The following is a 27,990-nucleotide window of genomic DNA, read 5'->3' as shown; positions in this document are numbered from 1 at the left end:
TCCTGCGCTTGACTTCCCTGCCACCGACACGCACCCATTACAGAATCTCCGACCCAAAACTATGGAGTCAGCAGGGGAGTGTACCCCGGCCATTGAGGTGGAGGAGCGCGTCCAGGAGCATGCAGTTTTTCTTTACCATCTTGGCGCCACCATGGACCGCGTTGTCCAGACAATGGACCGCTGGGAGAGACAGGGAGTTCTTCCAGCGCCTCCACCAGCACAACCGGGGTCTCCCCTGAGCGCCCCTTTCCTGCCTGAACCCAGTGGGATCCGTCTCTCCTTGCCACAGGAGTATGACGGGAGGGCTGCCAACTGTCAGGGGTTCCTCCTTCAATTAAACATCTATCTGGCCACGGTCCACCCAGCTCCATCGGACCGTGAGAGGGTGTCCACCCTCGTCTCGTGCCTCACAGGGAGAGCCCTGGAGTGGACCATCGCCGTGTGGAGAGAGGAAGATGTGGCGTTGGACCAGTTTGAGGAGTTCACCCGTCGTTTCCGGGCAGTCTTCGACCACCCGCCCGAGGGTAGAGCGGAGGGTGAGCGCCTCTACCATCTGAGGCAGGAGACGAGGAGCGCCCAGGAGTTCACCCTGGAGTTTAGGACCCGGGCTGCCGGTGCGGGATGGAACAACAGGGCCCTGATCGACCAATATCGTTGCAGTCTGCGCGAGGACGTCCGTCGGGAGCTGGCCTGCAGAGACACCACCCTCACATTTGACCAGCTGGTGGACCTGTCCATCCGGCTGGACAACCTGCTGGCTACTCCCGGACGTTCAGATCGGGGTCCCGTGGTTCCATCCTCCCGCACCCGCTCTCCAATACCCATGGAGCTGGGAAGGGTGGTGCGCAGAGAGACCAGAGGGGGTTCCCGCTCGTGCACCATCTGTGGCCGCAGAGGTCACACTGCCGATCGGTGCCTGGTTGGTTCCTCTGGGAATCGAGAAGCAGGCAGGGCGCTCTGGCGTCACCCCAGGTGAGCCAGCACCATTCTCAACCAGAGCCCTCTGTTGTTCATATGTTTGTGTCTGTTACGTTCCCTGAATTTTCCCCGCATTTTCCCCGCATTCCCAGCATAAGGGGCTCGTTGATTCAGGCGCGGCTGGGAATTTTATTGATAGTGCTTTAGCCTATAGTTTAGGGATCCCTATTGTTCCCGTGGATGTACCCTTCCCCGTTCACGCCTTAGATAGCCGACCATTAGGGTCAAGGCCGTTGGGCATGGTGATGCAGGGGGGTCATACGGAGAGAATTAGTCTCTTCCTTATTGACTCTCCTGCGTTTCCCGTGGTGCTGGCCCTACCCTGGTTAGCTTGTCATAACCCCACTGTTTCTTGGCCACAGAGGGCTCTCACGGGGTGGTTGCGAGAGTGCTCAGGTACGTGTTCAGGGGTTTCCGTTGGTGCTACTACGGTGGAAAGTCCAGACCAGGTCTCCAACGTGCGCATTCCCCCTGAATATGCCGATTTGGCTCTCGCCTTCTCTTAAGTTTATGCTTACATGATTTTCACCAAAGGACACTGATTATTATTGTAGCCTAGTGGTTAGAGTGCTAGATCAAATTTCTGAGCTGACCAAGGTAAAGATCTGTCATTCTGCCCTTGAACCCATTGTTCCTAGGCTGTCATTGTAAAGAAGAATTAGTTTTTAACTGACTTGCCTAGTTAAATAAAGGTAAAACAAAAAGATTATGAACACTGTGTGATTCTGTAGCAGCTGTCAAATTCACTGTGTTTTGTTTTGACTTCGTACAACCCTCTCTGGCTGATGTTTAGAGAACATTTGGCACTGTCTGTTTCTTTGCGACTTACTTTAGTTCTAATTCAATAGTTGTTTAGAAGTCCGGAAAATGTCGGAAACATTAACATGCTTGACCATGCTGTAGGTTATCGAACTGTTTGTTACATGCAATATCTTTTGTGGGCTCTCCGGGTTTAATGATGAAACAAAGGTGTGGCTGAATTTATTCTGCCAATGTGTCTTCTTTTTGTCTCTGCCTTAGGCCTTTATGTCACGTTGTCAAGGCATATTAACTAACAGGTTATAGAGCAAACAATGCAGTTATCACGACAGATCGGTTGTAATATGACTTTTTTTTCTGGCTTGGCTTCCCCAGTGATTTTACACACGCACTGCTGTTGTCCAATACTTTATTGTGCTGTTTTAGTATGTGCATTTTTTACTTAGTATTCCTTGATTTACAGATGCTGTTGTGTTGGTATTTGTTGTAAGATTAAGTGTAAGTTTATGCTTTCATGATTTTTTCCAAAGGACACACTGATTGTTAATGTACCTGTCGATGACATTATAAACCTTGTGTGATTCTGTAGCAGCTGGCAAATTCACTGTATTTTGTTTTGACTTCGTACAACCCTCTCTGGCTGATGTTTAGAGAACATATGGTACTATCTGACTAAAGGGCCTGTGTCCAAGACGCACGTCAGACATTTTCTATGTTTCTGTTCAGGAGGTGTCTCCTTGAATTCTTGTATTAAACTCTGTATTGATCTTTGATTCATATGATCAGCGACTGCTCTCCTTTTGTTCTGCTGGACATTCCTGTTACAGACTAACATGGTCATCACTTTCTTTTTTAAATACTGTATCACATCTCCAAGAATAAGGAGCAGTCACTGGAGGTTGATAGTAATGCATGGTCTTTTGTGCATATTCTTTGAAGGGCTAATTGTTTTAATTGTAATTTGCACAGGGACCACTGTTGGCTAACACCAGCCCTGGGAAGTGGCGACACATGCCATGAGTGCTTGTGCTCTGAAGAGAATATCTACATTTTGGCAATTGTTACTTGTCAATGAAGTCACTCAGGCAACTCAGCAGTGTCAAACATGGGTGTCAAACATACATTTCTCTCCCATTGTTAAATAATTGGTTTATAATGTAGTAGGACACTAGTATTACATGCTTTATTGTTGGTGTTTTTCATAGGATTATCACATAATTAAAACACTTGGGATATATTCTTTAATCCAGAGTTTGGCTTGATGCATGTTCATCAGTGAAGGCTGGTGGGAGGAGCTATAGGAGGATGGGCTCATTGTAATGGCTGGAATGGAATAAAAGGAGAATGAGTCAAACAAATGGTTTCCATATGATTGATGTGTTTGATACCGTTCCATTAATTCCTTTTCAACCATTCCAATGAGCCCGTCCTCCCATAGCTCCTCCCACCAGCCTCCACTGATGTCCATGCATGTTACATGTGTAGGTAGGAAATGTGTGCTTTCATATCCATCTGTGATCCCGTCCGCTTTCTCTACCACAGTTAGAATACTGCAGAGCACAAGGTATGCTGCATGAGGGAGAAGTTGAGCGTGTGTGTGTTTATGTGTGAGTGCGTTCGTGCGTTCGTGCTTGTTTGTGTGGAAGCTTGTGTGTCTGTGCTTGCATGCATGCATCTGTGTGTGTGTACTTGTAATCGTGCATCTTTGTGTGTGCACGCGTGCCTGTACTGTATGTGTGTGTGTGTGTGTGTGGGGGGGGGGGGGGGGGGGGTCCAACCTAGTTCATCCCCAACAAATCCCAGCTAGCATATTTGCTCAGTGGGCATTGAGGAGATTACAAATGCCCCTTCAGTCTGATGGGCCTATGCTTACATGGTCCTCTGGTTCTGCCCTGGTAACTCTGCCAAGCACTTCTGAGAACATCTAGTAGAAGGTAAGAGGAGAGGAGAGTGGAGAGGAAGTGTAGAGTATGTTATTAATAAGTTAATTGTTCCTTATTTAGTGTTGCACAACATTACCACGTGCATGTATGGGGGAATGAAGCCTGGATACTTTGTCAGCCCATTGCTTTCTTGTTGTCATATTTCCCCATTCTCACAAATCTTATGCAGCACAGTGAACAGACAGTCTTCATTCATTGTGCTGCAGATTGGTAAGAGTGAATGTGGAGTGATATGTAAAGCTGTTCCTTATTTGTTTTGGAATGGCCACCTGTGTGCGTGCGTGTGTGCATGCGTGTGTGTTTTTTTGTGTGCATGCTTGTGTTTCTATGCTTGTGTGCATGCATCTGTGTCTGTGTGCGCGCACGTGCCTGTGTGCGCGCACGTGCCTGTGTGTTTTTGTGTCAGTGTGGGTGGGTGGGTGTGTAGGTGTGTGTGCGCTTGTTTGTGCGAGTACTGTGCATGTGCGTGCACTTACTTGTGACGGACATGAAGATCCCAGAGGCAAAGTACAGGAAGGATGTGTAGCTGTTCCACCAAAGGTTCCACCCTGTCTTTCTTTCTCTCTCTCTGTGCTGTTGTAAATCCAGTTTGATAGCCTGAATGGCATCAGTCATTATTGATGCCACCTACCACCTGCCGCTGTATGGAAGCTCTACCGACTAGTTCAAATAGCAGAGTAGCGAAGTACAGTAACTAAGGAAGCTTTGGAGACCTACCGTACAATGTAAAGAAAATCTGAAATAACAGTTGGGCTCCACTTGCCAACAAACCAGCATGGCTAGACTTTTCCTGCAAGGGAGGTATGTTTTATCACCTTTAGTGGGTTTTTTTCTCCCTCTCTCTCGCAATCTCAGTTTTTTTCTCCCTCTCTCTTTTTACAGTATTTGGAAACGTTTCAATGGATTTTGTTCTGTTTGGAGTTAATTATTAATAAGATACCTCTCTAGATTTGTTGCTATTCATTTTCACTTTCACGTACTTACAGTTGAAGTTGGAAGTTTACATACACCTTAGCCAAATACATTTAAACTCAGTTTTTCACAATTCCTGACATTTACTTCAAGTAAAAACCCTGTCTTAGGTCAGTTAGGATCACCACTGTATTTTAAGAATGTGAAATGTCAGAAAAATAGTAGACAGAATGATTTATTTCAGCTTTTATTTCTTTCATCACATTCCCAATGGGTCAGAAGTTTGCATACACTCAATTAGTATTTGGTAGCATTGCCTTTAAATTGTTTAACTTGGGTCAAACGTTTCGGGTAGCCTTCCACAAGCTACATAGTTCACTTACTTACACATTTGCCATGACAATGTGTGACAATGAGTTGGCATGGTGGCACAAACAGACTGGCACTCATTCTATAGAGTCAATGATGACAGCTATTACAGTATCATGGGGAAGTGTTGTGGGGAAGTTGATATTGGGACGTAGTATACTTAAGGTATAAGTGAGGCAACTTTTCAGTCAATTCCTCTGTTATAACATCTATATTTAATGTTCATAGGCAGGGATAGAAATGCACTTGCCAATCAGGAAAGTCAGGAGTATTTTATGGCTGCTGGAATATTATAATCACTTTCCTCGAAACGATAAATTATCTATTTACACGCAAAAATACAAAAAATATTTTTTTGCAGTTTTAGGCTTCTGTTATTTTCTGCAGTTGTTTTCAGTCAAAAATGTCACCCACAGAGAAAACTCAACTTGCCTGACTGCTGAGTTCAACTTCCATTCCCTTGCTCTGGGTATTAGGGCAACCCTTAATGTCAACCCCTGATAGGCATTGTCACATTTCCACGTTTCATCTGTCACATTACTCAAAGGCTGTGTGCAATAGGACATTATTTGATTTGTATTTTTCCTGTATTTTATTTCCTGTGTTTATGAATTGATATATAAAAAAAAACATGATTGTATGTGCGGGAAGACACAGACAGATACATATTCTCTTGGAGGAAGCGAAACAGGGGTTAACCATATATGTTTAAGTACCATATTTAATTAAGTAGTTGTCACTTGTTAGTTTATGATTATCTGTTGTAACTAAGTACTGATTTTCTTACCTGTTTAACTGTCAGTATCAAAGTGTGAAAGTGTTGCATGTTGTGGTTAAGGCTTGACGCCAGACTGGATTCAAGGACACACTGATAGTTTATCTATGACACTGTGTGGTTATGTAGCAGCTGATGTTGTGACTTTGTAACGGCTGTCCTCCTCTTCTTCATCCGAAGAGGAGCAGGGATTGAACCAAGGCGCAGCGAAGTTTGAACACATAATGAATTTAATGACAAGACGGAAAAACGAACACGAACTACACTTGAAATGATACAAAATAACAAACGACGTAGACTGACCTAAACATGAGAACTTACATAAACACGAAGAACGCACGAATGGAAAACAGACTACATAAACCGAACAAACCGAATACAGTTCCGTATGGTGCAGACATAACACAAACACGGAAGACATCACAGGAGACAATCACCCACCACGAACATTGTGACAACGCCTACCTAAATATGACTCTTAATTAGAGGAACGCCAAACACCTGCCTCTAATTAAGAGCCATACCAGGCAACCCAAAACCAACACAGAAACAGAAAACATAGAATGCCCACCCAACCTCACGTCCTGACCAACTAACACACATAACAACTAACATAAATAGGTCAGGAACGTGACATTACCCCCCCCATAAGGTGCGAACTCCGGACGCACCAGCACAAAGTCTAGGGGAGGGTCTGGGTGGGCATCTAACCACGGTGGTGGCTCAGGCTCCGGGCGAGGTCCCCACCCCACCATAATCCATCCTAGCTTCCTCCCTCTAAGAATGTCCACCCTCTTTTTACCCCCACAAAATCCTCTTAATAACATCACTAATAAGGACAGCACCGGGACAGAGAGATAAATCAAGACAGAGGGATAGATAAGAATATAGAGGTAGATCAAGATAGAGAGGGAGATCAGGATAGAGGGGCAACTCCGGACTGAAAGGCAGCTCCGGACAGAGAGACAGCTCTGGACTGATGGGCAGTTCTGGGTATCTAGCCGTTTCAGGCTGAAGGGCAGCTCATGGCTGACTGACGAATCTCGATGCTCATGGCTGGCTGACGGCTCTCGACGCTCATGGCAGGCTGACGGCTCTCGACGCTCATGGCAGGCTGACGGCTCTCGACGCTCATGGCAGGCTGACGGCTCTCGACGCTCATGGCAGGCTGACGGCTCTCGACGCTCATGGCAGGCTGACGGCTCTCGACGCTCATGGCAGGCTGACGGCTCTCGACGCTCATGGCAGGCTGACGGCTCTCGACGCTCATGGCGCTCTGACGGCTCTGGCTGCTCATGGCGCTCTGACGGCTCTGGCTGCTCATGGCTCTCTGACGGCTCTGGCTGCTCATGGCTCGCGGGCGGCTCTGGCTGCTCATGGCTCGCTGGCGGCTCTGGCAGATCCTGTCTGGTTGGCGGCTCTGGCAGATCCTGTCTGGTTGGCGGCTCTGGCAGATCCTGTCTGGCTGACGGCTCTAGCGGCTCCTGTCTGGCTGACGGCTCTAGCGGCTCCTGTCTGGCGGATGGCTCTGTAGGCTCATGGCAGACGGGCGGCTTTGCAGGCTCATGGCAGACGGGCGGCTTTGCAGGCTCCGGGCAGACGGATGGCTCAGACGGCGCTGGGGAGACGGATGGCTCAGATGGCGCTGGGGAGACGGATGGCTCAGATGGCGCTGGGTAGACGGATGGCTCAGATGGCGCTGGGGAGACGGATGGCTCAGATGGCGCTGGGGAGACGGATGGCTCTGGCCGGATACGGTGCACTGTAGACCTGGTGCGTGGTGCCGGAACTGGAGGCACCGGGCTAAGGATAAGCACCTTCCTACTCGTGCGGGGAGCAGGGACAGGGCACACTGTATTCTCAAAGCCCACTCTATAACTGATGCGTGGTACCGGCACTGGTGACGCCGGGCTGAGGACAAGCACATCAGGATTAGTAGGGGGAGAAAATACAGTTTGTACAGGGCTCTGGAGACGCACTGGTAGCTTAGTGCGTGGGGCCGGAACTGGAGGCACCGGGCTAGATACACGCACTACAGGGAGAGTGCGTGGAGGAGGAACAGGGCTCAGGATACGCACTGGTAGCCTAGTGCGTAGTGTAGACACTGTAGGTACTAGGCTGGGGCGGGGAGGTGGCGCCGGAAATACCGGACCGTGGAGGCGTACTGGCACTCTTGAGCATTGAGCCTGCCCAACCTTACCTGGTTGAATACTCCTGGTTGCCCGACCAGTGCGGGGAGGTGGAATAACCCGCACCGGGCTATGTAGGCGAACCGGAGAAACCATGCGTAAGGCAGGTGCCATGTATGCCGGCCCGAGGAGACGCACTGGAGACCAGACGCGTTGAGCCGGCCTCATGACACCTGGCTCAATACCCAATCTAGCCCTCCCAGTGCGGGGAGGTGGAATAACCCGCACTGGGCTATGCACTCGTACAGGAGACACCGTGCGCTCTACTGCGTAACACGGCGCCTGCCCGTACTCCCGCTCTCCACGGTAAGCCTGGGAAGTGGGCGCAGGTCTCCTACCTGCCCTTGGCCCACTACCTCCTAGCCCCCCCCCAAGAAATTTTTGGGTGTTACTTACGGGCTTTTTTGGCTTCCGTGCCAGGCGCGTTCCCTCATAGCTCCGGTTCCTCTCTCCGGTAGCCTCTGCTCTCCTCCGTGCCTCCAGCTCAGCTTTGGGACGGCGATATTCTCCCTGCTGTGCCCATGGACCTCTCCCGTCCAATATTTCCTCCCAAGTCCAGAAATCCTTGTTGCCCTGTCGAGCCTTCCCTTGCCTCCGCTGCTTGGCTCTGGAGTGGTGGGTGATTCTGTAAAGGCTGACGCTCTCCTCATCCTCGGATGAGGTGAGGAGAGAAGGATCTTCAGACCAAAATGCGGTTTCAGGGAAATAAGCCATCTTTTATTTTATAACAACGAAAACTGATGATGATGGCAACACGAAAACAAACCCTTTAACAAACTTACAAAATAAGAAAACGACGTAGAACGAAACCTGAACATAAACTCACATCACTAAACGTAAACTCACGGACAGGAACGTTACATCAAAACGCACGAACAGCCAAACAGCCCCGTAAGTGAATAACATCGACAACACGAGAGACATCACAGGAGACAATCACCCACAAACAAACAGTGAGAACGCCCTACCTAAATATGACTCTTAATTAGAGGAAAACGCAAACCACCTGCCTCTAATCAAGAGCCATACCAGGTAACCCAAAACCAACATAGAAACAGATAACATAGACTGCCCACCCAAAACACATGCCCTGACCATAAACACATAAAAAACAACAAAAAACAGGTCAGGACTGTTACAGACTTCCTACAAGCCTCGCGGTCTGATGTTTACGGAACATTGAAAATGCTGTGTGATTAATGTATAAGGGCTGCCTCGTGACAAAATCTATTTGCTTCTGCTCTGGAGGTGTTCCTGCTGAATTCTTGTAATATACTTGGATATTATCAACAACTGCTCTCCTTTTGGTTCACCTGAAACTTCCCATTATACTGTGAGACCATGATTTCTGATTTGGATTTGTCATGGGGATATTTTTGGATCATGCTGCTTACGGCAGGTGTATTGTCGAGAGCAAAAAGAGCGATTGGTCAGGAAATGGTCCGATGGTCCGTGAACTGATACTGCGGGTCATTCAGTCTCACAGTATATTGTGGACCAGGAGGTGGGGTTCATATCTCCTATATGATCTGTTTTTATGTGAACTATGTAGTTGTGACCTTCCTTTAAGGCTGCATCCCAAATGGCACCGTATTCCCTTTATAGTGCTCTACTTTTGACCAGGGCACATATTAAGTCTGTTCCCTTTTTTTCCCCCATTGTACTGTAGTAGTACGTCCCACTGGTAACGTTCCACCATAATTGGCCTGGTTGCAATTCTGATTCCCACCGAATCTTGTGTTCCTAAAAACGTAAGAAAGTGTCAGAGAAAACAGACTTATTTCCATTGCTCAACACACTGCAGCCTCTGCATGTGTGTGTGTGTGTGGTTGTGGATGTCATCACTGATGATAGTTTTTCTCAGACACACTACGAGCACTGTGAGACTGCAGAAGTAGCCTGTCCCCACCCGTTTTAACGAAGCAGCTCAACGGAGGATCAAGTGTGTGTGTACGCAGTTCTGCCTGCCCTTCTCTAGTAAGGGCTCCCATGCAGCAGGGCTAAAGGTTTCTTCAGGTCAACTTATCACGCTGTTCTTCCATTCTGTAATCGCATGGACCAGTTTTACCTACACGTTTTCTCCATTTGTTTACAAAACATTCAGTTGCAATTGAGTTGAACTTGCATTCACATGCAATAGTTATTTTTCTCTTTGGTCGTTCAAATAAAATTCCAGAATGGTGATAGGTACTGTTAAACCTAACACTACTACAATGTAAACTGTCAGATCATGCTTTCAGCTTTTAGATAAGACGTGTGTTCGCAGGTAGTAAATCAAATCGAATCAATTCCAATGTTATTAGTCACATGCGCCGAATACAACATGCACACTTACGAGGCCTTAACCGACAATGTCGTTAAAAAAATGGATAAGAATAAGAGATAAAAGTAACAAGTAATTAAAGAGCATCGTCTGTGGATCTGTTGGGGCGGTATGCAAATTGGAGTGGGTCTAGGGGTTCTGGGGTGATGGTGTTGATGTGAGCCAATACCAGCCTTTTAAAGGACTTCATGGCTACAGACGTGAGTGCTACGGGTCGGTAGTCATTTAGGCAGGCCTTTATTGTTCTTGGGCACGGTGGTGGTCTGCTTAAAACATATTGGTATTACAGACTCGGACAGAGAGAGGTTGAAAATGTCAGCGATGACACTTGCTAGTTGGTCAGTGCATGCTCGCAGTACACATGCTGGTAATCTGTCTGGCCCTGCGACCTTGTGAATGTTGACCTGTCTAAAGGTCTTACTCACGTCGGCTGTGTAGAGCTTGATCACACAGTCTTCCTTGTACAGTTGGTGCTCTCATACATGTTTCAGTGTTATTTGCCTCGAAGCGAGCATAGAAGTAGTTTAGCTTGTCCGCTAGGCTCATGTCACTGGGTAGCTCTCGGCTGTGCTTCCCTTTGTAGTCTGTAATGGTTTGCAGGTCCTGACACATCCGACGAGCGTCTTAGTCCTGTATTGACGCTGTGCTTGTTTGATGGTTCGTCAGAAGGCATAGCAGGATTTCTTATAAGCTATAAATAAAGGTAGGAAGTTGCAAAGTGTGCACAGTGGATTAAGTGGGTGTCTATATTTATTTGTCCTATTTCACACGTGTACAAGTGTGTATTAATTGGAAATGTTTTTCTTTGTTGCATATCCCAAAGACACCCTAGGAGAGTGGGATCATGGCCATGATCAGCCATTATCAACAGCAACCCTGAAGCAATTTGGGTTAAGTGCCTTGCTGAATGACACATATTGTGTACTTTGTTGGCTTGGGGATTTGAACTAGCTGCCTTTCGGTTACTGGCCCAATGCTCTAACCGCTAGGCTACCTGCCACCCTGCTCCTTTATAAAGTGTAGGGATAGGCTATCTCCTCACTCCCACAGTGCTCGTATTGTGTCTGAGAAAAACTATCTTAATTGATAACATCTCCACCCACACACACACACACACAAAAGATTAGAGGTTGCAGTGTTGAGCAATGGAAATAAGTCAATTTGCTCTGACATGTTCTTAGGTATTTGTCTAACAGCAACTGTCAACAACAGAAGTTTCCATGGAATGCAGAAATGGAACCATGCAAATAATGGTGGAATGGGTCAACAAATGTATGTGACAGTATACGCATGCTCCCCCACGCAGGGTTTGTGAGAGTGATACATTGCACTTGATACACACAATAAACTTTTGAGCGTCAAAAACCCAGCAGCGTTGCAGTTCTTGACACATTCAAAGCGATGAGCCTGGCACCTACCACCACACACCATTCAAAAGCCACTTAAATATGTTGTCTTGCCCCATTCACCATCGAAATGGCACACATACACAATCCCTGTCTCAATTGCCTCAAGGCTTAAAAATATTTATTTTACCTCTACGGGATCGGTGTCCCCCGATTTTCCAACAGTCTCGACGGAGTTCCCACATTGAGCACTTGTTGGCTGCTTTTCCTTCACTCTGCATTCCAACTCATCCCACACCATCTCAATTAGTTTGAGGTCGGGTGATTGTGGAGGCCAGGTCATCTGATGCAGCACTCCATCACTCTGCTTCTTGGTCAAATAGCCCTTACACAGCCTGGAGGTGTGTTAGGTTATTGTCCACTAAGCGCAAACCAGATGACCATGCTGGTTAAGTGTGCCATGAATTTTAAATAAATCACTGACAGTGTCACCAGAAAAGCACCCCACACCATCACACCTCCTCCTCCATGCTTCACGGTGGGAAACACACATGCGGAGATCATCCGTTCACCTTCTCTGCATCTCACAAAAGACAAGGAGGATGGAACTGAAAAGGACAGATTTCCACCGGTCTATTGTCCATTGATCATTATTCATGGCCCAAGCAAGTCTTCTTCTTATTTGTGTCCTTTAGTAGTGGTTTCTTTGCAGCAATTCAACCATGAAGGCCTGATTCGTGCATTCTCCTCTGAACAGTTGATGTTGAGATGTGTCTGTTACTTGAACCCTGTGAAGCATTTATTTGGGCTGCAATTTCTGAGGCTGGTAACTCTAATGAACTTATCCTCTGCAGCAGAGGTAACTCTGGGTCTTTCTTTCCTGTGGCGGTCCTCATGAGAGCCAGTTTCATCATAGATGGTTTTTGCGACTGCACTTGAAGAAAGTTTAAAAGTTCTTGAAATTTCCCTCATTGACTGACCTGCATGTCTTAAAGTGATGGACTGTCATTTCTCTTTGCTTATTTGAGCTGTTCTTGTCATAATATGGACTTGGTCTTTTACCAAATAGGACTATCTTCTGTATACCAAACCAACCTTGTCACAACACAGGTGATTGGCTCAAATGCATTAAGGAAAGATATTCCACAATGTACTTTTAACAATGCACACCTGTTAATTGAAATGTATTCCAGGTGACTACCTCATGAAGCTGGTTGAGAGAATGCCAAGAGTGTGCAAAGCTGTCATCGTGTCAAAGGGTGGCTACTTTGAAGAATCTCAAATATAACATATATTTTGATTTGTTTAACACTTTTTTGCTTACTACATGATTCCATATGTGTTATTTCATAGTTTTTGACGTCTTCACTAATATTCTACAATATAGATAATAGTAATTTAGGAGAAAAACCCTGGAATGAGTAGGTGTGTCCAAACGTTTGACTGGTACTGTATGTGGTCACCCCTGTTTTACATCCTACAAAGCTCAGTTACAGTAGGGGCACAGTTTTGGGGGTTACAATGACAACACCTTTAAGTCCTGGTTCCAAAGTGGCATCGTGATTTTTGTGCATGTGTACTATGATGGCTCTCGACTGTCATTCATATCCAAGGCCAATTTCTTTAAGCTCTTACAACTCAGAAATCTTATTAAATCGCTTCAACAGAATCTGGATGAATCTAAGGTGTCTAGCGCAGAAAAAGTACTGAAAGAAGCTCCTACGCCAAAGAAGTTCATTTACAAGTTATATCAAGGGTTGATTGAAACTTTACCTGATAGTTCAGAACACATAAGGGCAAAATGGGAAACAAATGTTAAAGAAGAAATTGAGGAGGCCATTAGTCACAGATATGTGAAAATGTTTATACCTGCTCCTACAACCTAAGACATTAATTCCTTCAATTTAAGATAATTCATAGGACTTACTACACTTCTGTCAGAAGGATTTCTGCTGGATTAATGCTCCCAGAAATGTCACATCTCTGTTGGAGACGCAAAAAGCACAAAGGAACCCTTTTACATATGCTATGGTCCTGTGATAAACTGACACCATTTTGTGAAAATGTATGTGGTATCATTTTCATTGTGTCTACAAATTCATACCCATCCATCTCCACGATTATGTCGGTTTGGAAATGTAAATATTGGTGATCAATATCAGAGAAGGTTTTGTAATATTTCTAGTATAACATGAAAAATAATGTACACTATATTTTTTGTTGGGGTAGCTTTAGTGTAGCTTAACTTCTTCCAGCATGAAGTAATTGGTAGCTTTGTAAACTATATTTTCAGTGTAACTTCTCCATATGCTATTCCTGGATTGTGAATCTGTCTGTGTACTTTTGGTTTCTGTTGGTTTCTTCTGATTGTTTCATCACCAGTCTCATTTATGAACAGTGGTTGACGAATAAAGAGGATTCACATCTAGTTCACACTTTTGTGTTTCTTTTAGCCAAGTTTTTATTAGACATTATGTAGGTAGATATTTCCATTTGTTTGTAAACATCCCAGATATTTATTTAACCTTCATTTAATTAATCAAGTCAATTAAAATCTCACTAGGCTACGTGGGACGCTAGCGAATTTGTAGAGCGCCAAATTCAAAAACAGAAATTCTCCGAAAAATTCATAAAACATACAAATGTTATACATCGGTTTAAAGATTAACTTCTTGTTAATCCAACCACGGTGTCAGATTTCAAAAAGGCTTTATGTCAAAAGCATACCATGCGATTATCTGAGAACACCGCCCAGCAGACAAATCATTACAAACAGTTACCAGCCAAGTAGAGGAGTTACACAAGTCAGAAATAGCGATAACATTAATCACTTACCTTTCATGATCTTCATATGGTTGCACTCACAAGACTCCCATTTACTCAATGAATGTCTGTTTTGTTTGATAAAGTCCCTGTTTATATCCAAAAACCACAGTTTTGTTCAGTAATCCACAGGCTCACAACAGGCAGACGAAAAATCCAAATAGTATCCGTAAAGTTTGTAGAAACATGTCAAACGATGTTTATAATCAATCCTCATGTTGTTGTTTTTTAGCCTAAATAATCGATAATATTTCACCTGGACAATAACGTTGTCAATATAAAAAGTAAACAAGAAAGGCACGCTCTCGGTCTTGCGCATGAAAAACCTCTGGGACACTGTAGGGTCCACTCATTCAGAGTGGTCTTACTCTATCATTTTTCAGAATACAAGCCTGAAACAATTTCTAAAGACTGTTGACATCTAGTGGAAGCCATAGGAAGTGCAATTTGAGTCCTAAGTCCATGGATACTGGAATGGCATTCAATAGAAAACTACAAACATAAAAGAAATCCCACTTCCTGAATAGATTTTCCTCAGGTTTTGGCCTGCCAAAGCAGTTCCGTTATACTCACAGACATTATTTTAACAGTTTTGGAAACTTTAGAGTGTTTTCTATCCAAATCTACCAATTATATGCATATCCTAGCTTCTGGGCCTGAGTAGCAGGCAGTTTACTTTGGGCACACTTTTCATCCAGAAGTGAAAATAGTGCCCCCTACCTTAGTGAAGTTAAGAAAAAATTCTTATTTACAATGACTTTCTACACCGGCCAAACCCAGACAACGCTTGGTCAATTGTGCACCGCCCTATGGGACTCCCAATCACGACCGGTTGTGATACAGCCTAGATTCGAACCAGGGTGTCTGTAGTGACACCTCTAGCACTGAGATGCAGTGCCGTAGACCGCTGTGCCACTCGGGAGATATGAGCAGGCATACAATACCAAAATCTCTTCAAAGTTTGTAGGCCTACCTTTCAGTGGGCAGGTGCTCAAAATGGAAAATGGGCCACACCACACTCACCACAACTTGTAAGCAAGCTAGTTACAGTCCCTCCTAAAGACATGATTGGTATCGGGAAAAGAGGGTGGGCTATCAGCTGATCATTGACGTTGGTGTAAATCTGTTAGTTAGATAAATCGAGCTTACTCATCCCAAAAAGCTGCCCTTTTTGTCCTCATGCTAGCTAGCAGTAGCCACCCTAGCCATTTTGGAATGGCATTGTCAGCCAATCAGCTCCTTTGTTCCATTCCAAAATGGCTGCAGTGGCTACTGCAAGCTAGCATGAAAATAGAAGTTCTGGAAAAACTAGCAGTATTTCAATGTATCAGTGTGGATAATGGTAACATTGAGTACAGTGGCATACACCATCATTGCATTGAGGTATGTTTTCAGACCCATGTTTCACACCGGCTCCACAGTGTTTAAAAACCCTTAAGACCCCAATAGAATTTTACAATGCTGCTGTAGATTACTGAGAATAGAGTATTTAAGTTGTATTACATTTTACAAAATTACTCAGTAAAAATGTACCAAATATAATATATTATACTTATGAATATTTACATATAAATACCAAAATATGACCACAGGACAATATTCAGAAAGTATTTCAAAACCCACACAAAATAGGCTAATCAAGGCACAAGGCGAGACCCAGATGCAGACACAGGTGGCAGAAGGTTGGAGTCTTACAACGTTTAATAATCCAAAGGGGTAGACAAGAGAATGGTCGTGGACAGGCAAAAGGTCAAAACCAGAGCAGAGTCCAGGAGGTACAGAGCGGCAGACAGGCTCGTGGTCAAAGCAGGCTGAAAGGTCAGGCAGGTGGGTACAGAGTCCAGAAACAGGCAAGGGTCAAAACCAGGAGGACTAGTAAAAGGAGAACAGCAAAAAGGAGTATGGGAAAAACAAGCTGGCTGACTTGAGTAAACATACAAGACAAACTGGCACAGAGAGACAGGAAACACAGGGATAAATAGACCAGGGAAAATAAGCGACACCTGGAGAGGGTGGAGACAATCACAGGAACAGGTGAAACAGATCAGGGCGTGACAAGGCTATTGGATTGGCAACGATTCATACTTATGTTACAATGTAAAAATGCAAACAACTATTCAGAGGCTATTTCAAAATGTAGGTAACCTCTCTCAATAAGATTTATTACAGACCAGGCCTGAAACAAAACGTAGAAATAGTAGACTACTTTGACAACAGTTCAGTGAATGCAGCAAGTAGATAGAGACAGATAAAGAGAGAAGATACAAACCCAACAACTGTTCAGAGACAATAAAAGATTTGTAGCACAAATTCGTATTACACACGCACGCACGCACGCACGCACGCACGCAAGCACACAAACACACACACACACACACACACACACACACACACACACACACACACACACACACACACACACACACACACACACACACACTCACACACACACACACGCTCTCTACTCCACATCAACTCCTGCTTTTTTGCCTGACAGACTAATTACAGAGTTCGCTGATTAGTTACGAAGATGGGACAGTTTCAAAATGAATTGTATCAGTAGAAACAGGACAAAACAAGCAAATCAAATCAAATCAAATGTTATTGGTCGCATACACATATTTATCAGATGTTATTGCGGGTGTAGCAAAATGCTTGTGTTCCTAGCTCCAACAGTGCAGTAATATCTAACAATTCACAACAATACACACAAATCTAAAAGTAAAATAATTGCATTAAGAAATATATCAATATTAGGACAAGCAATGTCGGACAAGCAATGCATTAACTAATTGAATACAGTATATACATATGAAATGAGTAAAGCAGTATGTAAACATTATTAAAGTGACTAGTGTTCCATTATTAAAGTGACCTGTGATTCTATGTCTATGCATATAGGGTAACAGCCTCTAAGGTGCAGGGTTGAGTAACCGGCTGGTAGCCAGCTAGTGATGGCTATTTAACTTCTTATGGCTGAAGGGGTAGTATTGAGTAGCTTGGATGAAAGGTGCCCATATCAAACGGCCTGCTCCTCAGTCATAGTTCCTAATATTTGCATATTATTATTAGTATTGGATAGAAAACACTCTAAAGTTTCTAAAGCTGTTTGAATTATGTCTAACAGAACTCATATTGGCAGGCAAAATCCTGAGTTGAAATCAAAACAGGAAGTCAGAAATCTGAGCTTGTCTGTATTCACCAGAGTCCCTTAAGAAATCCACATTAGTTATGAATGATGTTGCACTGCCTAGGGGTTCCACTAGATGTCAACCACCAATAGAGATTCACTCACAAGATCTGTGTCTTTCATTAGCTGTATTGGACTTTAACCTGTCTAGGATCAGCGTGGCGCTAGCGGCACCCCCCCCCCCCCCCCCCACTGAAAAACCAGTGCCGCGAAATTCAAAAAAAATATTTTTTTTAAATATTTAACTTTCACACATTAAAGTCCAATACAGCTAATGAAAGACACAGATCTTGTGAATCCAGTCAACTTGTCCGATTTTTAAAATGTTTTACAGGGAAGACACAATATGTAAAGATGTACATCTATTACCTAAAAACACATTAGCATAATCCACCATCTTTTATTTGTCCACCAACACCAGTAGCCATCACCAATTTGGCTAAACTAAGATATTTATAGCCCCTAACCAACAAAAAAACTCATTAGATGACAGTCTGATAACATATTTATGGTATGGGATAGGTTTTGTTAGAAAAAAGTGCATATTTCAGGTAGATGGCATAGGTTACAATTGCACCCACCGTCACAAATGGAATAGAAAAACTACTTAGAGCAACGTGTTTACCTACTTACTAATCATCAAACATTTCGTAAAAATACACAGCATACACGAATCGAAAGACACAGATCCTGTGAATACAGACAATATTTCAGATTTTCTAAGTGTCTTACAGCGAAAACACAATAAATCGTTATATTAGCGTAGCACATAGCACATAGCAGCCCAGCATTGATTCTAGCCAAAGTGAGCGATAAAAGTCAACATCGCCAAAAGATATTAATTTTTTCACTAACCTTCTCAGAATTCTTCCGATGACACTCCTGTAACATCATATTACACATTCCATATAGAGTTTGATCGCAAATGTTTATATTTAGCCACCAAAATCATGGTTAGACAATGTGAAATGTAGACAAGCTGGTCAGAAAAAGTCCTTGCGCCACTTAGACAGTGATCTACTCTTATACATAAATACTCATAAACGTGACTAAAAAATATAGGGTGGACAGGGATTGATAGACAATTTAATTCTTAATACAATTGCGGAATAACATTTTTTAATTTATCCTTACTTTTCAATACAGTTTGCGCCTAGCGAAGCTACGTCATAAAACATGGCGTCCTAAGCCACTAAAATGTTTCGACAGAAACACGATTTATCATAATAAAAATGTCCTACCTTGAGCTGTTCTTCCATCAGTATCTTGGGCAAAGGATCCTTTCTTGAGAGCAATCGTCTTTTGGTGGAAAGCTGTCCTCTTGCCATGTGGAAATGCCTACTGCGTTCGGGATGAACTGAAAAGCGTGCCCAACTATTCACATCGTTGCAAAAATAAATGTCCCAAAATCGCACTAAACGGATATAAATAGCTATAAAACGCTTTAAATTAACTACCTTATGATGTTTTTAACTCCCATAACGAGTAGAAACATGACCCGAGTAATATTACCCCCTTCACTAATGCTTGGAACAGGAGCGGGCCGGTGTCCTCTAGGCGCATGACGCAGCTCCAAAAGAATGACTAGCTTCAGGGTTTTTTCATTTGTGGGGCCTGTGAACGCGCAATCGACCCCATTGGAATCGTCATCACGTAAAGGCATCCAGGGGAAGACGTAAGAAGTGTCCGTATAGTCATAGCAATATCAGTGCCGTTTTAACTGACTTCAGAACAGTGGCCAACATTTCTGAAATCTGAATCCATGTCAGGGAAATTGCTGTAGAATGGGCTCTGTTCCACTTAGAGACAAAATTTCAACTCCTATAGAAACTATAGACTGTTTTCTATCGAATAATAATAATAATATGCATATTGTACGATCAAGGATTTTGTGGGAAGCCGTTTCAAAAATTACCCAATTAGCATAAATAGTCTAAACAGCGCCCCCATCCCCAACAGGTTAATGTGTGAAAGTTAAATATTTAAAAAAAAAATATTTTTTTAATTTGGCGCCCTGCACTTGGACTGGCTGTTGTCATATCGGTCCCGTTACCGGGACTGCAGCCATAATTAACAGTATGATGGCCTTGAGATAGAAGCTGTTTTTCAGTCTCTCGGTCCCAGCTTTGGTGCACCTCTACTGACCTCGCCTTCTGGATGATAGCGGGGTGAACAGGCAGTGGCTCAGGTGGTTGATGTCCCTCATTATCTTTTTTTTGGGCCTTCCTGTGACAGCGGGTGTTGTAGGTGTCCTGGAGGGCAGGCAGTGTGTCCCCGGTGATGCATTGGGCAGACCGCACCACCCTCTGGAGAGCCCTGCGGTTGTGGGCGGTGCAGTTAACGTACCAGGCGGTGATACAGGCCATCTGTAAAAGTTTGTGAGGGTCTTCCCCACACTGTCTGTGTGGGTGGACCATTTCACATCGTCAGTGATGTGTGCGCTGAGGAAATTGAAGCTTTCCACCTTCTCCAATGCAGTCCCGTCAACGTGGAGATGGGCGTGCTTTTTCCCGAAGTCCACGATCAGCTCCTTCATTTTGTTAACATTGAGGGAGAGATTATTTTCCTGGCACCACTCCGCCACCTCACCTCCTCCCTGTAGGCTGTCTCGTCATTGTTGGGCATCAAGCCTACTGTGGTTGTGTCATCTGCAAACTTGATGATTGTGTTGGACCCCACAAACGGAGCTTCCATCCTGGCCACGCAGTCATGGGTGAGCAGGGAGTACAGGAGAGGGCTGAACACACACCCTTGTGGGGCCACTGTGTTGAAGATCAGTGAAGTGGAGGTGTTGTTTCCTACCTTCACCACCTGAGGGCGGCCCATCAGGAAGTCCAGGACCCAGTTGCACAGGGCGGGATTCAGACCCAGGGCCCAGAGCTTGATGATGAGCTTGGAAGGTACGCTGGTGTTGAAGGCTGAGCTATAGTCAATGAAAAGCCTTCTTACACAGGTATTCCTCTTGTCCAGATAGGATAGGGCAGTGAGCAGTGCAAGGACGATTGCATCGTCTTTGCATCTATTGGGGCGGTAAGCAAATTTAAGTGGGTCTAGGGCACAAGTGTCAAACTCATTCCACGGGGGGCCGAGTATCTGCGGGTTTTCGCTCCTCCCTTATACTTGATTGATGAATTAACATCACTAATTAGTTAGGAACTCCCCACACCTGGTTGTCTAGGGCTTTATTGAAAGGAAAAAACAAAAACCTGCAGACACTAGGCCCTCCGTGGAATGAGTTTGACACCCCTGGTCTAGGGTGTCAGGTAAGGTAGAAGTGATATGATCCTTAACTAGCCTCTCAAAGCACTTCATGATGACAGAAGTGAGTGCTATGGGGCGATAATCATTTAGTTCAGTTACCTTTGCTTTCTTGGGTACAGGAACAATGCTGGACATCTTGAAGCAAGTGGGGACAGCAGACTGGGATAGGGAGAGATTGAATATGTCTGTAAACACTCCAGCCAGCTGGTCTGCGCATGCTCTGAGGACGCGGCTAGGGATGCCGTCTGAGCCGGAAGCCTTGCGAGGGTTAACACGTTTAAATGTCTTACTCACACCGGCCACAGAGAATGAGAGCCCACAGTCCTGGATAGCGGGTCGCTTTGATGGCACTGTGTTATCCTAAAAGGGAAAAAGAATAACAGTGGTCGAGTGTTTTCCCAGCGTGAGTACTACAGTCAATGTGTTGATAGAACTTCAGTAGCGATTTCCTCAAATTTGCTTTGTTAAAATCCCCAGCTACAATAATTGCGGCCCCAGGATATGTGGTTTCCAGTTTGCATAAAGTCCAGTGTAATTCCTTGAGGGCCGTCGTGGTATCGGCTTGAGGCAGAATATACACGGCTGTGATTATAACCGAAGAGAATTCTCTTGGGAGGTAATACGGTCTGCATTTGATTGTGAGGTATTCTAGGTCGGGTGAACAAAAGGACTTTAGTTTCTGTACGTTACCACAATCAGTGGTTAATCATGAAACACACCACTGCCCTTCTTCTTCCCGGAGAGTTCTTTATTCCTGTCTGCGTGATGTACTGAGAACCCAGCTGGCTGTATGGACGGGACAGTATATCTGGAGAGAGCCATGATGTGTTACAGTTCCTGATGTCTCTCTGGAAGGAGACCCTCGCCCTGAGCTCGTCTACTTTATTGTCCAGAGACTGAACATTCGTGAGTAATATACTCAGAAGCGGTGAATGGTGTGCTCGCCTCCTGAGTCGGACTAAAAGTCCACTGCAAGTACCTCTTCTCCGCCGACCGCGTTTTAAAACAGCCTCTGTTATAAGTTCAATTGCCGTGGGGGGTGCAAACAAAGGATACAATTTTGGAAAGTTGTATTCCTGGTCATACTGCTGGTGAGTTACCGCCGCTCTGATATCCAAAAGTTATTTCCGGCTGTATGTAATAACACCAAAAAACATTCTGAACTATTAATGTAAGAAATAACATACGAAATAATAAAATACTGCAAAGTTGCTTAGGTGCTAGAAGCAGAGCTGTCATGTTTGTCGGCGCCATCTTGCGGCACTGTTAGCTGGCTATGTAAACAAATATCCAACTAGCCATTTGCGCTCCACTGCGCGGGCATCTACTACCCAAACACGACAACTAAGCAGTCAAATAATAGGAAAACAAGGCAATGTATAGCCTATGAATATCTGCACCTAGCAAACACGACAAACCATAACCTAAGTCCAAACATAAACACAAATTACTCTAGCCAATCACTCGAGCTCCACCGCTGATGTGCTTGCCTGTACCAACCAAGTTATCATGACATGACTTGCTAATCTGTGATCTATTCCCCAAATTTCACAGCATCAAACATCGACAACACCAAACATATATCTGCTGTTTACTTATTTCACTCACCTCAACATCATCGCATCAAGTGCAAGGACGTGTGCAAATCCGTATCACATCCGTATCTGCAACCAAAATAGATAAAGTAGATAAAGCCTCTTTCACAGCCTCTTACTCATTTTGAGTAATGAAGTTTAAAAAAACGTTGAAAAGTAAAATGACAGCATACCATATTTCCGGTTCCTGATTGTTGATAACAACCATGTGAATACAACAACAGGTGTTAAGCAAATTAATTTTGCGAAATTGACACAGATATTATTGTTAGAAAAACAAGGCCATTCGCGGCCGCTATAGTAATTTAAAGAAAGGCCGTTGATGGCCGCTATGGGTTAGAAAGGGTTAATGTAAAAATGATTGCGTCCTGACCCCAGTGCAGCTCAGTTTAAACAAGCGTAATGGTAGAATCTTCTGGTAAGGAACGGACGGGGAACCAACGGACGGATTGGGGGGATACGAACAACAATGACAAAAAATGTATACGAAAAAATATATTTCGGTGGGAAATTATACCACCCCCTAAAAGGTTACTTTGGAGACTGTACAGGTAGAACCATATATGTGCACATGCCTGAGTTACAGTTAAGTAAGGAGTTTGTAAACTTCAGTTTAGCTAAAGAGTTGTATATGTGTGTTTGTTTTTCAGGATGAAGATGCAAAGGCACAAGTTTTTTTTCTTCTGCGCATTTGCTCTGTGTGTCTTCTCCCAGCTTCACAACTACAAGGCCCTCCACCACATGCCTATACTGAGTGAGCTGTATGCCTCCTCCGTCAATGCCCTGAGTTTCCTCTGGAGAGGGAATGGGAACCCTTCAAACAATGCTCACCCAGAGAGGAGGCCTCTACCTGGGCCTGTACCCTCCGACACTGGCCTGTGGGAACCAGAGGCATACCGAGAGGACCAGGGAAACGCAGAGGTGGGGAGAGAGATTGGGCGTGGCAGTGAGGTGAGTGGACAGATGACATGACTTTCCCCATACATTGTTTTGGGTCTATATGACATTGTCATTGATATGTTTCATTTGACTCCTATTGTTCTCCCACTCAGGACCCGTGGGGTAAGGAGCAGCCTGACTCAGTGAATGTAAACAGAATGACGGTCACTCTCCCAGACCCCAAAGGACCATGGAGGGAACTTCACAAACGGAGCTTCCATCTTAGCGATGACCCCACCCCGTTCTTTGTGCGCACCAAGTCTGGAGCATACTGCTTCAGAGAGGGGACGGAAATGGCTTCTCTCAAAGACCATTTAGAACAAAAGGTCCTGGAACCCGGAGAGGGCCAGCGTAAGATCCTGCATGCACACCAAGAGGAACCCAAGTCAGCCCAGGAGAAAACAGCCTGGGGGAAAAGGCTGGGGAAGTGTATGTGTCGCCCAGGCTGGCACGGCCCTCACTGTGGCATCCCCACCATGGTGCAACACTCCAACCTGCCCACTAAGGCGCATCTGACACTGAGAAAGGTTCCTCGAAGGGTCATCAATGCCATTAATATCAACCACGAGTTTGATCTCCTCCACGCCCGCTTTCACGAGTTGGCTGACGCTGTGGACCTCTTCCTGGTGTGTGAGTCAAACTTCACAGCCTACGGAAATTCCAAGCCGCTGCACTTCCTGCGCCTTCTGCTTAACGGAACCTACAACTATGTGCACCACAAGATCCTCTATGTATTCCTCGATCACTTCCCTAAAGGTGGCCAGCAGAACGGGTGGATCGCTGACGACTACCTGCGAACATTTCTAAGCCGTGACGGAATGTCCAGGGTGCAAGGCGCCAGGCCAGATGATGTCTTCCTCATCAACGATGCAGATGAGATCCCTGCCCGCGAGGGCATCCTCTTCCTCAAACTCTACGATGGCTGGACGGAACCTGTGTCCATCCACATGAGAAAGTCCCTTTATGGTTTCTTCTGGAGGCAGCCCGGGACACTGGAAGTCCACTCCGTCTGCACGGTCGCCATGCTCTTCACTGTCTACAATGGAGACGGGATATTACTGAGGCGCAGGGATTACTTCTCCATGCCGGGTTTCCGGAACTATCAGAGGGAGAGTGGACACATCCTGGTGCACTGGTCCATTGGGAGCCCCGTCCACTACGCAGGCTGGCACTGTTCCTGGTGCTTCAGACCAGAGGGAATTTCCCAAAAGCTCATCTCTGCCCAGAATGGAGACTTCCCCCGCTGGGGCGACTATGTGGAAAAACGAGACCTGAATTACATCAAGGGCTTGATCCGGACTGGGGGATGGTTCGATGGCTCGGTGGGGGAGTACCCACCCACAGACCCTAAAGACCCTATGTACGCACCCAAATATCTATTAAAGTACTTTCAGCTGTATCGCTACATACTTGATAACCCATATGCTTGAATCTTGTAGAAAACTGGTGAGGATTATATTCTCATTGTTGATTTCAATGGAAGGATGATTAATTTCAAGGGATGTTTCCTGAACACAACATCTCTCTGAATTTGGATCTATGAAACCTCCACCTTCCCCTCTGATTGAAGTTTCAGGCTGTCCACTTCCTGTCTAAGAGGAGGGGTGATGAAGGACATTCTAGTGCCACCAGTTTGCGTTTCCAGAGACCTTTGTGAAGAAAGAGACCTGAAAAACGATCAGTGCACCTTTCTGTGGTGGTGGTGGTAAAACTGTGTTACTGTGGTTGTTGGTTGTTGGTTGTTCGAACAACATAGGGAAATATAGCAGGAAAGGGAAAGTCGGTTTTATATTGTTTAATACAAACCCAGGTATCCCTCACTAATGCACTATTGGTTTATCTTAGCCGTCGCTTGCTTTGACTACATAACTATCTTATAGACTTCTTGTAAACAGATCATTTATGGTGCACAGATGAATGAATTTGAGGCCAAAAAGCATATGTAATTAGAACCACGTGATCCTGCCAAACAGTTGTCACAATGCTTTTATACATTCTTGTAATCTGCATGCATTGTTCATTGAGAGAGACATTTCTTGAGAAACAAAATCCTTCTTCTTCTGCTATGGTCTCGTGATTCACGTCGGGTATTTCAATCTGTTCTAGATAGTCAGCTTTACATTCATAAGCAAACATAATGGTTTCCTTGGTTTTGTCCTTTCAAAATGCATTGTAATTCTTCACAATTTAAAACCATTCCCCATGAGAATACTATTCTTACAGCTCCTACGGACATGTTCCCTGTGAACAGGATGTATACCAACGACACCGATGAATGTAATTGAGAGTTTATTGCAATTTTATTGCTTAGTTAAGAAACAACAGACTGTCTGCTATCAATCAGGTCAACCTTTGATACGCTGCAAGTCATTGGTTTCCGCCTAGAGTACACTGAGAGGCCTATTCAGTGGAAACTGGTGATTAACAAAAGAAACAAAAATGAATGATGTAATGAATATCTTAGTTCATTCTTGTTTTGCACTGTTTTGCACTGTAGACATTGTTTTGTTTAATAGCTACAGTACATGAATCCAAACCTATTGGCAGTAAAAGCAGTAACAGGGCGACATAAAGACAGACAAAGTTCACAAAAATAAGTAATTTATTACTTTTATTACATAATTATTAGTATATTTTTACTTCCATTTTGGTCATTTATTAAATTTATTTATTTTTTAATCATGCCTCTATTTACCGTGCTTGGCTTGGGCAGGAGCTCAGCTGAGCTGAGTACTGGCACCTTAAATGTTCTACTGCTTGAGCTCCTACACATCTTATAGAATATTAGCTCAAAAGTATTGTGGCGCTCCTGCACCTAAATATAAACAGTGCCAGCACCCAAAATGAGTACTGAAATCGGTTCCAAGTCAAGTACTGTCTATTTATCCCCAGATAAATATACAATATTAGGAGGGTTTAAGACTGCTGTTAACTGTTGTTAAATCTTTGATAGATTGACTCTATTGTATGAAATAGAGTCATGTCAATGTGGACACTTTTGCTCAGAATTAGCTTTAGCACCTCCTTGTCTTGGGAGAATAAGTTTGGGAATAAGGGGATAATAATAATTTATTGGTTATTGCTGATGTTTCTGTTTGGAATCTGATGCTTGTGAATTGATGCTCTGACTTGCAGTTTGCACACATTCTCAGCCACAGTGTCTACATTTAAAGACCAGAATCTCAGGAATCTTAAGGAATGGCATCCCAACTACAGGGACTACACTGTTGTTCAATGAGGCAGCATGTTCACATTGACAAAAAAAAAGCCTTGGATGTGGTTGACTGCGTTTTTAGGGGGATTTAGACATCTGCATGGTCTTTTGTCATTTATCATTTCTGGATGGTGTCCAATAATGTTTGTGCCACTATGAGGTATAGCTCCTGGGTTCTAACTTCATTAACAGATTGTTTAAATAAATCAACAACTAAGGTGACTTATTTTGAATCTTGCGCAAGACCTGAGTCTCTTTCCTCTTCCTTTATCAATCATTCCGCTACATATTTTATTGTACATGTCCCAATGTCTCAATGTGAATCGTGTCAGAAATAGCTGTTCAGTGACTGACAAAAACGAGTCGTTTAACAGCCATAATGAAAGTGAATGTGTTAATTACCTAGCATTACCTACCTACTAGAGTGGCAGGTAGCCTGGAGGTTAGATTGTTGGGCCAGTAACTGAAAGATGGTGTCACGCCTGCTCTCGCTCTTCCCCCCTGGCACTCGAGGGCACCAGGCTCCCCAGCATTACGCACTCCTGCAACCTTCATTACGCACACCTGCCTTCCCCCCGTCGCACGCATCATCGATTATTGGACTCACCCGGACTCAATCACCTCTGTCATTACCTCCCCTATATCTGTCTGTTCCCCCGCTCTGTTCCCCACTTCGGCATTGTCGTTTGTTGTTGTTTACCCGTGTGCTGATGCTGTTCCTGTTTGGTTACCTGTCTGTTCCGGAATAAATGTTGACTCCCAGTACCTGCTTCTCATCTCCAGCATCAGTCTTTACAGGTTGCCGGTTTGAATACCAGAGCTGACAAGTGAAGAATCTGTCGATGTGCACTTGAGCAAAGCACTTAACACCAATTTTCTCCGGGGGTGCCGCACTGCTTTGGCTGACCCTGTAAAACAACACATTTCAATGCACTTTTTTTTCACTACACTATAATTACATTGTGCCTGCCTAACGACCGTCTAAAGACACGGGTATTAATTAAGGACACTTTTGGTTTCACCAACTAGTTTCACGTCAACAAGTGATAATCAGGAAAGGCATTATTAAGTTACATTTAGAGTCTAGACAGAAATACCACGCTGCCAGGGACTCTGGTTAGGTTAGGTCTTTCTTTCATAGAATATTGTAGAGCAAGACTGGATACCATGCCTGAACTCTAGATGGCAGTCTAGAAGCAAAATTTGAATTTGAAGAAATACTTCTGGTGGATTATTTGAGGAAGAAAGCCGAATGTTAATTCTTAAAATGACATTTTTATCAGGGTGCTTTGGATATTGGGTCTTATACAATTGATACTCTGTTATTCCTAATAAAGGATGAACAATAAAATAATGAAAAAAACAAGTTACTCA

General features: G+C 44.4%; 1 protein-coding gene across 1 annotated transcript; it reads left to right on the top strand.

Moving 5' to 3' along the window:
* Positions 1-61: 61 nt before the first annotated feature.
* On the top strand, positions 62-27,371 carry LOC129867170 (beta-1,4-mannosyl-glycoprotein 4-beta-N-acetylglucosaminyltransferase-like). Its single transcript, XM_055940393.1, has 4 exons — positions 62-124; positions 290-471; positions 23,114-23,414; positions 23,516-27,371. Exons 1-4 carry the CDS (start codon positions 62-64, stop codon positions 24,830-24,832), a joined length of 1,863 nt encoding a protein of 620 aa, XP_055796368.1. The 3' UTR covers positions 24,833-27,371.
* The last annotated feature ends 619 nt before the right edge of the window (positions 27,372-27,990 follow it).

This window comes from Salvelinus fontinalis, chromosome 2, assembly GCF_029448725.1.
Source record: "Salvelinus fontinalis isolate EN_2023a chromosome 2, ASM2944872v1, whole genome shotgun sequence".
In the NCBI taxonomy this organism is placed as follows: domain Eukaryota; kingdom Metazoa; phylum Chordata; class Actinopteri; order Salmoniformes; family Salmonidae; genus Salvelinus; species Salvelinus fontinalis.
The sequence above is the reverse complement of the archived record's forward strand: the minus strand, read 5'-3'. Positions and strand labels throughout refer to the sequence as shown.

Excerpts from the sequence above, each read along its gene's own strand:
- LOC129867170 (XM_055940393.1), top strand. The coding sequence starts at position 62 with ATGGAGTCAGCAGGGGAGTGTACCCCGGCCATTGAGGTGGAGGAGCGC. Across the intron at positions 125-289 it reads AGCGCGTCCAGGAGCATGCA|GAGTATGACGGGAGGGCTGC; the intron begins GTTTTTCTTTAC and ends TCCTTGCCACAG. Across the intron at positions 472-23,113 it reads GAAGATGTGGCGTTGGACCA|GATGAAGATGCAAAGGCACA; the intron begins GTTTGAGGAGTT and ends TTTGTTTTTCAG.